The 15,232-nt window shown below is 43.6% G+C and overlaps 1 protein-coding gene and 1 long non-coding RNA gene across 19 annotated transcripts in view; one reads left to right on the forward strand and one right to left on the reverse strand.

Annotated features, from left to right (window-relative positions):
• Window positions 1–15,232, forward strand: part of KIAA1217 — an 821,092-nt gene that overhangs the window by 471,924 nt on the left and 333,936 nt on the right. For 17 of the 18 annotated variants that reach the window (XM_059892822.1, XM_025000971.2, XM_025000964.2 and 14 more), the window contains one exon: window positions 7,468–7,751. In XM_059892822.1, the coding sequence (XP_059748805.1) occupies window positions 7,638–7,751 (114 nt within the window). In that variant the 5' untranslated portion in view covers window positions 7,468–7,637. Of the gene's footprint in view, window positions 1–7,467; window positions 7,752–15,232 lie in introns of those variants that run through there. The other variant, XM_025000973.2, reaches the window with a different exon arrangement.
• LOC104973739 (uncharacterized) overlaps window positions 398–15,232 on the reverse strand; it is a 35,692-nt gene continuing 20,857 nt past the window's right edge. Inside the window, exon 4 of the long non-coding RNA XR_003037747.2 lies at window positions 398–11,535. This is a non-coding gene — a long non-coding RNA (uncharacterized lncRNA). The remainder of the gene's footprint in view (window positions 11,536–15,232) is intronic.

Raw genomic sequence — 15,232 nt, forward strand, 5'->3', positions numbered from 1 at the left:
GGGCTGAAGCGTCAGCTGCTGGGTAGTAAACAGTGTGAATTGCAGAGAGGTGCTTAGTAATTAGTGGTTGAATTTGAGTCTAACTATATCATGCTTTTTTTTTTTTGCCGTGTGCCGTGTGAGATCTTAGTTTCCCAGCCAAGGATGGAACCTCTGCCCCCTGCAGAGGCAGCACTGAGTCCTAACCACTGGAGCACCAGGGAAGTCCAATATTCTGCTTCTTTTGAAGGCCCTTGGGCTCCCCAGAGTGGTCCTTAGGATGCCCATGCCCGCCCATAGCAGCCCTGCGGCGACTGCTTTCACTCTGGCCCCAATGTCTTGAAACCCCCTACCACCCCTGATTCACTGGGGTCTTAAGATACTATATTCACTGTGGTAGTAATCATTTCACAGTATGTAACTATCAAATCAATTTATTGTACACCTTAAAATCAGATAAGATTACATGTCAGTTATATCTCAGTGAAGCTGGAAAAAAAACCGTATTGGCAGCCTTGCAGAGTACAGCCCTGGCAAGGGAAGTGGTAGGTGGAGGGGTCCCTGGGGGTCCCCAGACATTCTGGTCTTTGCTCCAAAGCATCCTCTAAACTTGCCCATCAGTTTCTGTCCCTTATCCTGTTTTAACCTTCAAAGCACTTATCAGTCAGTTCAGTTCAGTTGCTCAGTTGTGTCTGACTCTTTGCAACCCCATGGACTGCAGCACGCCAGGCTTCCCTGTCCATCACCAACTCCCAGAGCTTGCTAAAACTCATGTCCATCGAGTCAGTGATGCCATCCATCTCATCCTCTGTTGTTCCCTTCTCCTCCTGCCTTTAATCTTTCCCAGAATCAGGGTCTTTTCCAATGAGTCAGTTCTTCACAACAGGTGGCCAAACTCCAAAGTTGGAGTTTCAGCTTCAGCATCAGTCCTTCCAATGAATATTCAGGACTGATCTCCTTTAGGATGGACTGGTTTGATCTCCTTGCAGTCCAAGGGACTCTCAAGAGTCTTCTCCAACACCACAGTTCAAAAGCATCGATTCTTTGGCGCTCAACTTTCTTTATAGTCCAACTCTCACATCCGTACATGACCACTGGAAAAACCATAGCTTTGACATTCATGTTACATATTATCTGTTTGTTGTCTGCCTCCTTAATTATAATGTGCCTCCCCTATGAGGGAAGGGAATTAAGTCTACTTTGATCACCACTTCACTACACTTCCTAAGTCCTTTCAGTGTACAGAGCAGGCACTCAATAAATATTTGCAAAAAGTAAATCAGTCAATCAGCAAACCAACCATTGAGACAAGAATGCTTTTCTGGATAGGGGAGGGGCTGTTCCTATTTTGTGTAAAATCTCTACCAAAAACCTCTTTTATTTACTTGTGTAAGATTTTTTAGAGGACTCAACATAATGGACTGGTTTCAGCTGTTAATTTTTGTGCCAGTGTGTCTCCGGTGGTGATTTTTTGATTTTAACAAGGGAGCTGGAAAAAAATGGAGGAACTCTGTGCGTCCCAACAGAATATGTGATACCTAGGAGTCAGATGACCTGATTGCTGTAATGTCTGTGGTTTAGCATAATCAAGGTTAATTTTTGCTTTGAACACTGGAATGTGGACATTCCTAGCCAAGTGGATCGGGGTGGTTTACCTCCAGGTGACCCTGGGACCCAAGTCACCCAAAGGACATCTAGTTGTGATGTCAATTCCCCAGGGTCTTGGAGGTTTCTGCTGGAGCTTTTGCACTTAACTGGCCAAAGGGGAAAGAAGAAAGGGTAGGAAAGAGGACTCAGGAGGTCAGGGGCCAGGGCTAACGGTGGCCCACGCAGTTTCCTCCCACGTTGCATTGAGCGGAATTAGAACAAGATCCCAACTAGATGAAGGGGACTGAAAAACAGGATTTTCTTGTGTGTGCACAGAAGGATGTTATGGTTTAAATACACAGACATACCTGTGACTGCTGCCATAGTAGATCGGAATGCGTTGTACAGCCAGACATAACTGTAGCTCCCCATGATACTCTAATGCAAGAGAGCGTCCCAACACAGTCTGGAAAACGACACCTTAGAGACAGCTAACCAGGAGCCACTATGAAGCAGTGGGAGATTCCTTCCCCGGGAGGACTGCTGCTGCTTCTAAGTCATGTCAGTCGTGTCCAACTCTGTGCAACCCCATAGACGGCAGCCCACCAGGTTCCCCCGTCCCTGGGATTCTCCAGGCAAGAACACTGGAGTGGGCGTCGTTTCCTTCTCCAATGCATGAAAGTCAAAAGCGAAAGTGAAGTCGCTCAGCCGTGTCGACTTCTAGGGATCCCATGGACTGCAGCCCACCAGGCTCCTCTGTCCATGGGAGTTTCCAGGCAAGAGTACTGGAGTGGGTCGCCAGTGCCCCCAGGAGGACAGGATCCTCCTAATCTGATCCAGGAGTAAAATCTCAGGAAGGCCATCCACCCTGTTCTTGGCTCTCAAATGGCAAGCAGGCATGGAACGCAGGAACAATGCCAGGTCCAGATCCCGGTTGCAGGTCAGCTGACCCAGCCCAGGCACCCTGAGTGGGGGCCGTGAAGCCAGTCTCGGCAGCTCCTGTGGTCTCTTGCCTGCAGGATAATTTGCTCTGTGGGTGTCTTCCTTGAGGTGACCTGTCTTCCATAGTCCTCTGCCTGCCTGGTCCCTGCCCCTCCCCAGCCCCCCACTTTCTACTTTTCCTTTCCAGAAGTGTGCATCTCAGCCAAGAAGCCCTTTGAAACTCGCAAGAGTCTCTCTCTGGCACTTCGGTCCTCTCAGTCCCCACTCCTGCTCCAGGGAAGGTTGCTGGGGACCGTTCTCCCCTGGAAGCTCCCATCTTGCTCTTTGCCCTGCAGGAGAGGTTACTCTGTGCTGACAGAGGCTGGGAGGGGCAGGAAGGGGAAAACTGGAAACCTTGTCTTCAGACTCCAGCTTCGTTATTTGTTTGACATGGATTCCCAGAATAGCAAACAGCCCGACACACCCAGGCTCAAATGTTAGCACCAAAGTGCTTTCCAGACAAGGGTCAGAACTGAGCTTCTGTTTCCAAGCCTCGGGCAGTGTGTCCGCATGGACAGTGGAGTTGGTGGGACTCCATTGGCTGTGGAATTGTGACTCCACGTCCTCTGCGGCTCCCCTTTGATTGTTTCCTCCTCAACTAAAAGGTCCTGTTCTCCCCAGATGACCGGAATGGGAGAGCCGTCTCCTCTGCCTCGGGCGTGGGAGTCGATCGCTTCTAAGAACTGTGTCTCATAGAGAAAAAAGCTCCAGTGACCCCTACAGGGTCATGGTAAATGGGAATGGGTTGTACAGCCCTTTGTGTAGGAGTTGTACAGCTGGGTTGTACAGCTTCGTGTGGTAGCCGCATTGGTTTGTTTGTTGTGGGTGCCGTAAAAGTGGAGCAGGGTGACCTGCAAGCAGATGGGATCCAGAGCTCAGTGATCCGCCAGGCAGGCAGGTGGGGCTGAGGGAGTGGTGGGTCCCCAGGGCAATGAGAAGCCAGTGCATTTAGCCACTGGTGCATTTACTGTCTCTGCTGTCCTGCACATTGCATTAAACCTCCTTAAGCACCTGGAGACATTTTAGAAGAATCCACGAGACAGTAAAAAATGGAAAAGTAACCTAAGGTGGGGGGCTTCCCAGGTGGCACTAGTGGTAAAGAACCTATCTGCCAGTGCAGGAGACGTAAGAGACACGGGTTTGTTCCCTGGGTTGGAAAGATCCCCTGGAGAAGGAAATGGCAATCCAGTCTAGTATTCTTGCCTGGAGAATCCCATGGACAGAGGAGCCTGGCGGGCTACAGACCATGTGGTTGCAGAGAGAGGAACACAGCTGAGCAACTTAGCACACAGCCTAAGATGGATGTGACCTTCTCAGCGTCAAGTATGAAGAGGGTTGTGGTTGGAGGGTCAGCGAGGTGGGGCTGCTCCAAGGTGGATGTTGACAGATGACCCTGCACTCCAACTCTCTCCCTCCCTCCTCCTTTCCCAGTTTATTTCAAAGAACGTGGAAAACTTTTCAGTCTCCAAGAGACTGCTGTTCTGGCTGTTTTGACCTTCTCTGAGGATCCTGAGATGAAATAGGACAGTTCTTGTGAGTTCATGTGGCAGAGCAAGGCCCAGTAGAACTTTCTGCCCTTGTTGGTAGTTGAGGAACATGAGTGTGTGTCCTCCTGGGTGGATGTGTATATTTGTGTGTTATGTCCACGTGAAGAAATCACCTTTTCAGAGATTCCATTTTGCCAATTAATCTAGCTGTCCGGGATAACTTTTAAAATATATTATTTGCATGATGTCACAAGTAATCAAGGGAATTCCCTGGTGGTTAGAATTCTGCCATTCCACTGCAGGGGGCACAGGTTTGATTCCTGATCAGGGAACTGAGATCCTGAGTGTCACGCTGCACAGCCAAAAAAAAAAAAAGTAATTGTAAAAATCCATTTAGAAGTCAACTCTGTTGTATCAAGTAGACAAAAATTTGACTAATGAAAAACTCATGTGCACACACTCAAAAGCATAAGTTTAAATCTTTGCAGATTGCCCACGTATTTCCCAACCTGAGATGTGACATTTTCCGCACCTGTCTTTATTCAATAGCTCCTGTTACCTCTGTGTCATTAGAGAAGAGACCACAAACAAGGTAGCCATCACCAGAGGAGTAGGTTGCCATTTCCTTCTCCAGGGATCTTCCCTACCCAGAGATTGAACCTGCGTCTCCTGCAGTGGCAGGCAGATGCTATACCACTGAGCCACCAGGGAAGCCCCTATGTGATGAGAAGGTAGAGTGAATAAGTGGAATTAATCTCCCCAAATCTTTTTTTTTTCCCCCAACTCAGAGGTATTTATTGGATCCTCACTAATGATTTTTTGGGGCTTCCCTGATGGCTCAGTGGTAAAGAACCCTGCCAATGCAGGAGATGAGGGTTCAGTGCCCGGGTCAGGAAAACCCCTGGAGAAGGAAATGGCAACCCACTCTAGTACTCTTGCCTGGGAAATCTCATGAACAGAGGAGCCGGGGATGGGGGGTGGGGAGGGGTGCTACAGTCCAGGGGGGTCACAAAAGAGTTGGACATGACTTAGCGACCAGACAGCAACTAATGATTAGCGTGGGTTGGGTGCTAAGGGACATTGAAAAGAAAACACACGCATGAAAGCTCATAATAGTGACAGTCAACTTCTCACAGCTTTCTTATTGGTCCTCAGTATTGGTAACACAGGTAGTGTTATTGAGCTCTGCATTTTGTAGGTAGGGAATCAAGACAGAGAGACAGTAGATGGCTTGACTGAAACCATATGTACAATAAAGAGTGGAGGAGGGCTAGAACTCAGGGCTTTTAATTCTGATCATCATCTGTTCCCTACCTGAGAAAGACTTCCCTCAGCAATTGTGTGTCCCTTGAGGGACTCCCCTGCTCAAGGCGATTTTCAGTGGACGATTTCTCCTGTCATCTTTGGAGGAAAAGGAAACAGTTTCCACTCATTCTTCCAGATGTCAGTTCCATGATTTCAGAAGTGATTTGGGCTTCTCTCATTTCATGCTGGTCTCACAGACTTTTTATTTTACTTATTTAAAAAATTTTATTGGAGGATAATTGCTTTACGGTGTTGTGTTAGTTCCTGCTATGCAGCCAAGTGAGTTAGCTGTGTGTATACATATATTCCCTCCCTCTTGGACCTCCTTTCTACCCCACTCCCCGATCCCATCCCACCCCTCTAGGTCATCGCAGAGCATCAGGCTGGACTCCCTGGGCTATACAGTAGCTTCCCACTAGCTGTCTATTTTACACATGGTAATATATATATGTCAGTGCTAATCTCCCAGTTCGTGCCACCCTCTCCTTCCCCTGCACCATGCCCACATGTTCGTTCTCTACATCTGCCTCCGAGAGCCTTTTTATTTATTTTTTTCAATATCTTTTGAACCAATAGTTCTATCTTCTCCCCCTTCTAAAGGTACTGTTGAAGTTAATGAATAGTAGAATGAACTAATTGGGCTGTTTTTTCCTTCTCTTTCCTCATCAGTGTCTGATGGTCTGATGGAGAAGCTATAATTAGCCATGTAATGAGAAGTGAACGGTAAACAAGAAGAATTACTCCCAGAATACTCATCTAGGGGTGAAAAACTGCAGCAGGGAAATGAGCCCACGTTTACAATATTTTCTGTGTCTAACCAACAGGTGTTGTACCTACAGTTCTAGGTATAGGTATTTCTAGGTAAAGAAGAGAAAAACCATGTTGACGGCACTGCCTTTAGAGGAGCTGGTTTATGTATGAACTCTGAACACTTGTTGGTTTATGTCACTGGCATCAGGTTTTAGTTCTTGGGACTTCACTGGTGGTCCATTGGTTAGGATTTCACCTTCCACTGCAGAGGGCACAGGTTCTATCCCTGATCGGGAAACTAAGATCCCCACATGCCTCATGGCCCAAAATCCAAAACATAAACTGCAGAAGCAATACTATAACAAATTCAGTAAAGACTTAAAAAAATTAGTTCTCTGAGACTCAGCTCTAGATCTCTTAAATATTGGGTGTGTTTTCTGTACTTAACTTTTGAAGATAAATAATTAGTAAATACCCTCTTAAATTGGAAATTTATTAAAAAAAATTTAGAGTATGTTTATAATAATACATATTTAAAAAATAAAAAGCTAGAGACTTCCCTGTAAGTACAATGGTTAAGACTCCATGCTTCAAAAAAAACAAAAAGAGAGAGAGACTCCATGCTTCAATTGCAAGATTTGTAGGTTTGATGCCTGGTCAGGGAACTAAGATTTAAATTTGCATATCTAATACCAGTTCAGCCATGCTTAATTTATTAGTGAAAACAGTGAGGCGAGAGAGGTCTCATCATTTGTCCTTAATCTAGGCTTGAAGGCAGGATTCCTGCCTTCAGATTATAAAATTGTAAGAAGTGCTGTTACTAGGATGAAACTATGTTTAAAAATAAAGAAATAATCATAATCACTTAAGTTAACTTTTCCATAGTTACAGATGAGGGTGAAGGGTAATCCAGGTTGTGTTGCACTGCTAGTCACTCAGTCCTGTTCGACTCTTTGCGACTCCATGAACTGTAGCCCGCCAGGCTCCTCTGTCCATGGGATTTCCCAAGCAAGAATACTGGAGTGGGTTGCCATTCCTTTCTCCAGGAGATCTTGCCTGCAAACTGGTCTGACCAGGTGCTTTGGTTTTGAATAACCTCAGGGAAAGAAATTGTAGAGTTGTTTTTTTTTTTTTTTTTTTGCTGCAATATCTTTATTTCTAAAGTGCAGTTTTTCATATTTCTTTTAGTTGTTGATTTACCCTCTTTCCTGCTGCTGTGTGGGTACGCGCCCGTGCGCGCACACACACACACACGCATACACATACTGCTGAGTTACGTTCATACATTATCAGCTGCCGCAAACGCACTTGGTGGCCTGTAAATGAGATTTCTAGTGTGAAATCTTTAGTTGTGAGCTGTATCTTTTCTGTTTCTCAGAACAAGGAAAGAGCAACCTGCAGGTGACATCCTTAGAAGATGCAGAATGTCGCAGAACCAAGGAGCGCCTTTCTAATGGGAACAGCCGTGTGTCAGCTTCCAAATCTTCCCGAAACATCCCGAGGAGACACACTCTAGGTGGGCCTCGAAGTTCCAAAGAAATCCTGGGAATGCAAACGTCGGAGATGGACCGGAAGAGAGAAGCTTTCCTGGAACATCTGAAGCAGAAATACCCGCATCATGCCACCGCCATCATGGGCCACCAGGAGAGGCTGAGAGACCAGGTACGAGTATCCTGCCATTTTCGCTCTGCCGAGCTCATTCTTCGTTTTTTTTTTTTTTAATTCTGTTTTCTCCCAATTTTATTGAGATATAATTGGCCTACAACACTGTATGTTTATAAAGAATACAGAATAATGATTTTATTTATATTCATCATAAAATGGTTATCACAGAAAATTTAGTGAACATCCATCATCTCATTTAGATACAAGATGAAAGAAATAAAAAAAAACAACTTTTTTTTCCTGTGATGAGCACTCTTAAGATTTACTCTCCTCACAGCTTTCTGTGTGACATACGGCAGTGCTATTATATTCGTCATGCTTACTTTATGTCCCTTGTACTTATTTCTGACTGGAAGTTGGTGCCTTTTGACTGCCTTCATCTGATTCCCCTTCCCTGTGCAAAGCTCATTCTTTAATGAACATGAGGGAAAGCATAGTGACCTTCAGGTTAAAGGGGGAAAAAAACAGCTGGGTGGATTGTGCCCACTGCTGGATTGTCCCAGATCTCTTGGTCAGCTTGGGGAGAGGAGGCAGATTGCAGAAAAGATTTGACCTGAAGGCTCAGCCTTCTTTAGCAACAACAGTAAGAGAACAGGAAGTTAGAGAAGAGAGACCAGAGGATATGCAGTTCCCCTGTAAGAACGTCCCAGGTTCAACCACAAATATATCTAAAATGCAGGCAGCGCAGAAGTGCATCTTAACTGAGTGTAGCATGGAATCAGCTAACGTCTGCCCCCTTATTACTGAGTGCTTGGCGCAGTGAAAGAATGAGTGTATGAATGAATGAATATAAATACATTTTCAGGCTAAAACAGAGCACACAGAGGGATAGTCTTGTGACAAACCCCTTTACCTCAAGAAGCTGACGTTAGGGTCTTGTTTTCTGTTCTTTTTGCTTCTCAGGCATGTTTTTCTTCTGCATGCTTGGCTTTCTGCTGTCAGCAGCTACCTGTTTTCTCAGGTTATCTTGACAGCCCCACAGCTATCCCTCGACAGTGGCTCAGGGTGTTTTTGTTTCTTGACGGTGTGCAGTTACTTTTCAGGGGACAGCATGGGTGTAGGGCCACAGGAGATGGGAGGCCGGCCTCCTTTGTAGCCCACAGATGGGCGTCTCCATCTGAGGCTGGAGACCACGGTGATGGAAGTGGAGAACATTTAGCAATCCTTGTGGTCAGGGACGAGAGTGGGCAGGTATTGATTTTGACACTCCAGGTAGAGACAAGTTCTGTGTTTTTAAGTTTGCTCTCTTGGAAGTTAGTTACGAAAGTGATGTCTGACTCAGCTTTTTATCGTCTACGGAAATGGTGATTGGCGTCGGCCTCAATTCTTTACGCTTTAAGCTCAGTTCGTTTGATCCTTTAAATGAAACCTTCTCTTTTATGAAATCTTTATCAGAGTGCCTAAAACATGTGAAATATGCCTCATGAATTGTATGTTGAGATGTTCACGTCCCAAGAGGCAGTAGGCCCAGAAAAGAAAGAAGAATCTAGGTTGATATGGAGAGGAGCAGATGAATTCTTCACTAAGAAAAGGATGGCGGTCTTCATTTCAAGTGTATGTAGAGAATGCCCCTGTTTTCTTTTATTTCTGTTTATCAGTTATGTAACCTCCCTCCCCCAGTTTTATTGAGATATAATTGATTAAAAATAAAAGCATCCCTATTTTCTACTGATAGTTGGGTCACTGTCCATTTAATTAATAGGATTTGTGCCTCTCTCTGTGTCTTAATATGTGAGGAATCATACTTTATTCAGTGCTGTTCAGATTGAGGAAACTCAGGGCAGTTAGGGTTATGCAGTTTGTTGAGGAAAAGCTGGACTTTGACTTCAGTGAAGTCTGAGTCCTTGTTTATTCCTCTGGTCTAAAAGGTGAAGACCATTTCCTGTAGAGCAGGCAGTGTGGTCTGTGTATGCGGTATAAGGGACATGGTGAGGGAATGTGTGTCTGAGACTTTAGGGATGGGAGCCTGGGTAAAGGAGGCTAGAAAGTTGGTTATGTGTTGAGTGAGGAAGGCTGATACATATTTTTTAAATGAAAATGTATTATTTTGCTGAGAAATATAGAAATTATCCTATCAAAAATGGTATATTTTTCATTTAAAAATTTTCAGTTATTACTGTAGTATTATTATTTGTGATGTCATAATTCTCTCTCCTACCATGATGATGATGGCTTTGTGGAAAGTTGTTACATGGTGAGCCTAAAACTAACCAGAAGGTTGTAAAGGGCAATGGGATGGTGTCAGAAGACAGGGAGTACTGAATTTGGCCGAGTGGCCTCAGGCTCCAACCTCCTGTCTCTTGAATCTCTGTCATAATGTAGTCTGGTCTCAGATGGTCAGCTGCCACTTTGCTGGGTAATTCAGGATGAATTCTTGTGTTTTCCAAGCTGACCGTCTGTTTTCCATGCTTGCTGCTGCTGCTGCTAAGTCGATTCAGTCGTGTCCGACTCTATGCGACCCCATAGACGGTAGCCCACCAGGCTCCCCAGTCCTTGGGATTCTCCAGGCAAGAACACTGGAGTGGGTTGCCATTTCCTTCTCCAATGTATGAAAGTGAAAAATGAAAGTGAAGTCGCTGAGTTGTGCCCGACTCTTAGCGACCCCATGGACTGCAGCCTACCAGGCTCCTCCGTACATGGGATTTTCCAGGCAAGAGTGCTGGAGTGGGGTGCCATTGCCTTCTCCAGTTTTCCATGCTTAGATCTGTGTATATATTTTTCCTTCTGCTGAGTTGCAAAGGAATCTTAATCAGCATTGTAAACATTAGAGATAAGCTTAGGTGATGATTTAGGAGGTTCCTGTAGACAGCGCTTCACCTTCTTTCCTTTTCATTCTTTTTCTCCTATCGCCCATTTCCTCTCTCCTATCTTCTTCTCTAAGACACCCTTTGTTCCGCCCAGATCTTCTGACTGTGGATTATTCCAGGCTTCCTTTACAGGAAGATCACACTACCAGCCTTAAGGAAAAAGGCAAATATCACAAGTCTGATGGACTTTCCAGATATGGAGGTTATAAACACCACACACTATTGGGGTGGCTGTTTCCTTGGTTGCTTTCCAGAAAAGCGGCCTTAGTGAGAAGAGGGCCAATGAAAGAAATCAAGAATAACAGGATGAAAATGCTGTATCCAGCACTTTTCATGAAATGTCTCGGTGCTAAGGGAGTCCAGGTTCTAACTCCTTGGTATCTAACATAAGGAGAATCAGAGCACACATTATGTTTTTTTTTTTTTTAATTGGAGAATTATTGCTTTACAGTGTCGTGTATGAATTTCTGCTGTACAGCAACGTGAATCAGCTATAGGTATACATATATCCCCTCCCTCTTGAGCCTCCCTTTAAACCCTGCCCCCATCCCACTGCTCTAGGTCATCACAGAGCATCAGGCGGAGAGCATGATGCCTTATGTTTTGACATATCCATTCAAACCCTTGGAAGATTCATGGTTGAAATTTATATGTGAGTCTTTGAAAATAAGTCAGTCAAGAATTTTCTTCAGGCTAGATGACTGAAAGGCAAAAAAGTTTTCTTTCCTCTTTTCTGTGATCTCCGAAAAATGGCACACGTCACCGTTGTAGCACACTGCTTATCTGCATAATGGAGTCTTTATTGACTCACTTCTGGGGGGCAACCAGGCTGTGAAGCTTGTCACCTGGCAGCTAAGGGCGTGGCTCTGGGGTCTGGCAGGACTGGGTCGAAATCTAGTCTTCACCAAAAGCTGGTTAAAGTATTTGAAGCTAATGACTTAATCTTCCTGTTCCAGTCAAGGGAAAGATAATACCTGTATCATGGAGTTTTGAAAAAGGAAATGAATTTTCTTCCTGTTTCAGTGGCAACTCTTAGCATTACAGTATTATTTTTAAAAATATTTTTATTTACTTTTTTAGCTATGCTGGGTCTTAGTTGTGGCACGAGGGATCTTTAATTGCAGCTTGTGAGATCTGGTTCCCTGATCAGGGATCAAACCCAGGCCCCCTGCATTGGGAGCACGGTGTCTTAGCCAGCGGACCACCAGAGAAGTCCCATCATTACAATATTCTGATTCCTGGTGACCAAAAGAAGAGGCTCAGGGGCTCTTATTTTCAAATTAGTGTTTAAAGTCATTTCACTTTTTTACCAACACGTATTTGAGTACTTGAAGTAATTTTTCCCATTTGTCAGAACACAATTTTATTATATTTCTGAAACCTAAATGTATTTTTCCTTTATCAAGAGCTTCAAATTTGGATTTCTTTCACTTGTTCATCCCATATATAATTTATTTGGCACCTACCATGGAAAAGGCATTGTGAGAAATACAGATGATGAGGCTTGGCCCCTGCCTCCAAGTCAGCAAAAGAAATAAGGCATTCATGGACAGAGATTAATCCTTCCAAATCCAGCCCAGTGTCACACCTGCTGGGCTGCTCATAGCATCCTGCAGTACCTGTATTGTAGCATCTAATCATACCTTCATTGTACTTTTCTTTGTTTTGTTCTCCCATCTACAGTATGCTTTTGAAGAGCCTTGTCTGAATCACCTTTGCAAAGTCAGCATTTCAGGGAGTGCACAACCGAAATTAGGCACGATCTGTTTTTGTTCAGTAAATAAGGTGAATATTTCTAATACAATCGGAATGTGATAGGTACCATTTGTTTGGTAAACATAGAGAGGAATGGGGACTCCAAGGCTTAAGAGATTGATGGCAGTTTGAAATCAGAAGGGATTGAGGCTAAGAAGCTAAAGGAAGGCTAAGTAATTTCCCTCCAGTCAAGAAGCCAGCAGGTCAACCAGGGTCAGAATTTCTCAAGTCTGTGAGCTCTCCATTTGTTATTGACCTTGGTGTTTTCTCCTTCTGCCTGTAATTTTTCTAAAATTTTGATAACAACTTATGTAGCTCACAGTGGATCAGGTAATAGAGACATTCCATTGCCATTTCTTTTAAAAAATAAATTGTATTCAATCCCTGAGCATATGAGATAACCACAGAAAATAGATTCCTGTACATATTTTACCTGGAAGGAAAGTTACTTTTTCAAAAAAGCTCTGAGTTCAGAAAGGTCTGTAGTTTAGCCATCCCTCATGGTCATGGTCACTGTGTCAGTCTACAGTTTGGAAATGCTCTTCTTTCGTGTCTTTTCTAGTGAAGAAACAGATATCCAACTGGCCTCACACTTGCAGAATCTGGCTGTCCACTCCTAGTCTCAGAAACCATTCTGAAAATAGTTTTTTGCCCTTATTTTCAGTTACCCACAGAATTTCTATTTCACTAACTGGGTAAAGAGTACCTGCTCTGTGGTTAAGATTAGTTTGTGTATTCTTATATCTAACGTGATCAAATCTTAGGAGAAAAGAGGAACACAGTTGGCCCTCCTTATTTGGGAGTTTTGCATCCTTGGATTCAACCAAGATAGAAAATATTAGGAAAAGAAATATTCCAAAAAAGGAAAACTTAAATTTGCTGAGTTCCGGCAACTATTTATGTAGCCTTTCCTTCGTATTTAAAACTTTTTATATAGCATGTCTATTGTATTGGTATTGCAAGTGACCTAGAAATGATTCACAGTGTATGGAGGGTGTGCATGGATTATGTCCTAAGTACCCCTTTTTATATAAGAGACTTGAGCATCCTTGGATTCTGGTATCCCAGGGAGTCCTAGAAACAATCTCCATGGCTATGAGGGACTATTGTACATTTTAACCTAAGTCTGTTGTGTTCTTCCATTTGGAATAAAGAGTGAGCAAGCTATAAAGGTTATTTTCTTTTAACATGAGCATTGTGGAGAGTTAAAATAAGGAGATAAGAACATGAACAGTGAGACTATCTGAAATGGGGTCCTTAATAGCGGGAAGCATTTTGTCTGGCCTGTTGCTCTCTGAGTGTCCCTGAGATCTCACTAAAGACTGAAGGCAGGGGGAGAAGGGGACGACAGAGGATGAGATGGCTGGATGGCATCACTAACTCAATGGACATAAATTTGAGCAAACTCCGGGAGATGGTGATGGACAGGGAAGGCTGGCATGCTGCAGTCCGTGGGGTCGCAAAGAGTCAGACACGACTGAGCAGCTAAACAAGCCTCACTAGTGTCTGTAGTGTCTGCATGGAAGTGGCCCTAGAGCTATGTTCTCAGTACCCAGGGGGTCTGGTGCTGCTTACCAGTGTCTGCTGTAGTCCAGTGTGTCTGGAGCCTGAATGTAACTATGCTGCCAACAATGGAAGTGAAGAAAAAGAAAATATCTGTCACCCTGTTTACTCATAAACATTTCAAGTTCTGGTTCATTCTAGCCAATTTTTCTTTTTTTTTTTTTTAAGAACCTCTAAAGAACTTTATTCATTGATGAGGAGTTGTACTGTGGAACCTGAAACTACAGACTTTGGTTCAAGCACAATGTTATTCATTCCTCCACTATGGAAAATAGTATGGAAGTTCCTTAAAAAACTAAAAGTAGAGTTACCACGTGATCCAGCAGTCCCATTCCTGGGCATACATCTAGAAAAGATGAAAACTCCTAATTTGCAAAGATACGTGCACCCCAGTATTCATAGCAACACTGTTTATAGTAGCTAAGACATGGAAACAACCAAAGTGCTCATCAGTGCTGCTGCTGCTGCTAAGTCGCTTCAGTCGTGTCCGACTCTGTGCGACTCCATAGACGGCAGCCCACCAGGCTCCCCCGTCCCTGGGATTCTCCAGGCAAGAACACTGGAGTGGGTTGCCATTTCCTTCTCCAATGCAGGAAAGTGAAAAGTGAAAGTGAAGTCCAACTCTTAGCAACCCCATGGACTGCAGCCTACCAAGCTCATCAATAGGTGACTGGTTTAAGAAGATGTGGTAGAGATATACAATAGAATGTTCAGATCAGATCAGATCAGATCAGTCACTCAGTCGTGTCCTCAGCCATAAAAAAGAATGAAATAATGCTGATTGCAGCGACTTGAATGGACCTCGAGATTATCATAATGAATGAAGTAAGTCAAAGAAAGGCAGATATCATATAATATCACTTATGTGTGATATATAAAAAATAATGCAAACAATTCTATATACAAGACAGAAACAGACCCACAGACATAGAGAACAAACTTTTGGTTACCAAGGAAAGAGGGAAGGGATAAGTTAGGAGTATGGGATTAACATACAAAAGGTACTATATGTAAAGTAGATAAGCAACAGAGATTTACTTTATAGCACAGAGAATTATATTCAATATCTTGTAATAACCTATAATGGAAAATAATAGAAAAAATATACAACTGAATCACTTTGCTATACACTTAATATTAACACAATATTGTAAATCAACTATATATATGTCAGTTAAAAATATCCCTTTGACTGATATCTGCTTTTCAGATGGTATATAATTGATTTTGTTAAGAATCATGGAAAATTCCATTACAGTTAAATCTGGAAGACAAGAGGAGTATTAACTGTGCTTGAATCAGAGGAGCAGGTCTTAAGAAGCGAGCACTACTTCCAGGCAGTAGAGTGAAGGC

Source organism: Bos taurus, chromosome 13, assembly GCF_002263795.3.
Source record: "Bos taurus isolate L1 Dominette 01449 registration number 42190680 breed Hereford chromosome 13, ARS-UCD2.0, whole genome shotgun sequence".
NCBI lineage: Eukaryota > Metazoa > Chordata > Mammalia > Artiodactyla > Bovidae > Bos > Bos taurus.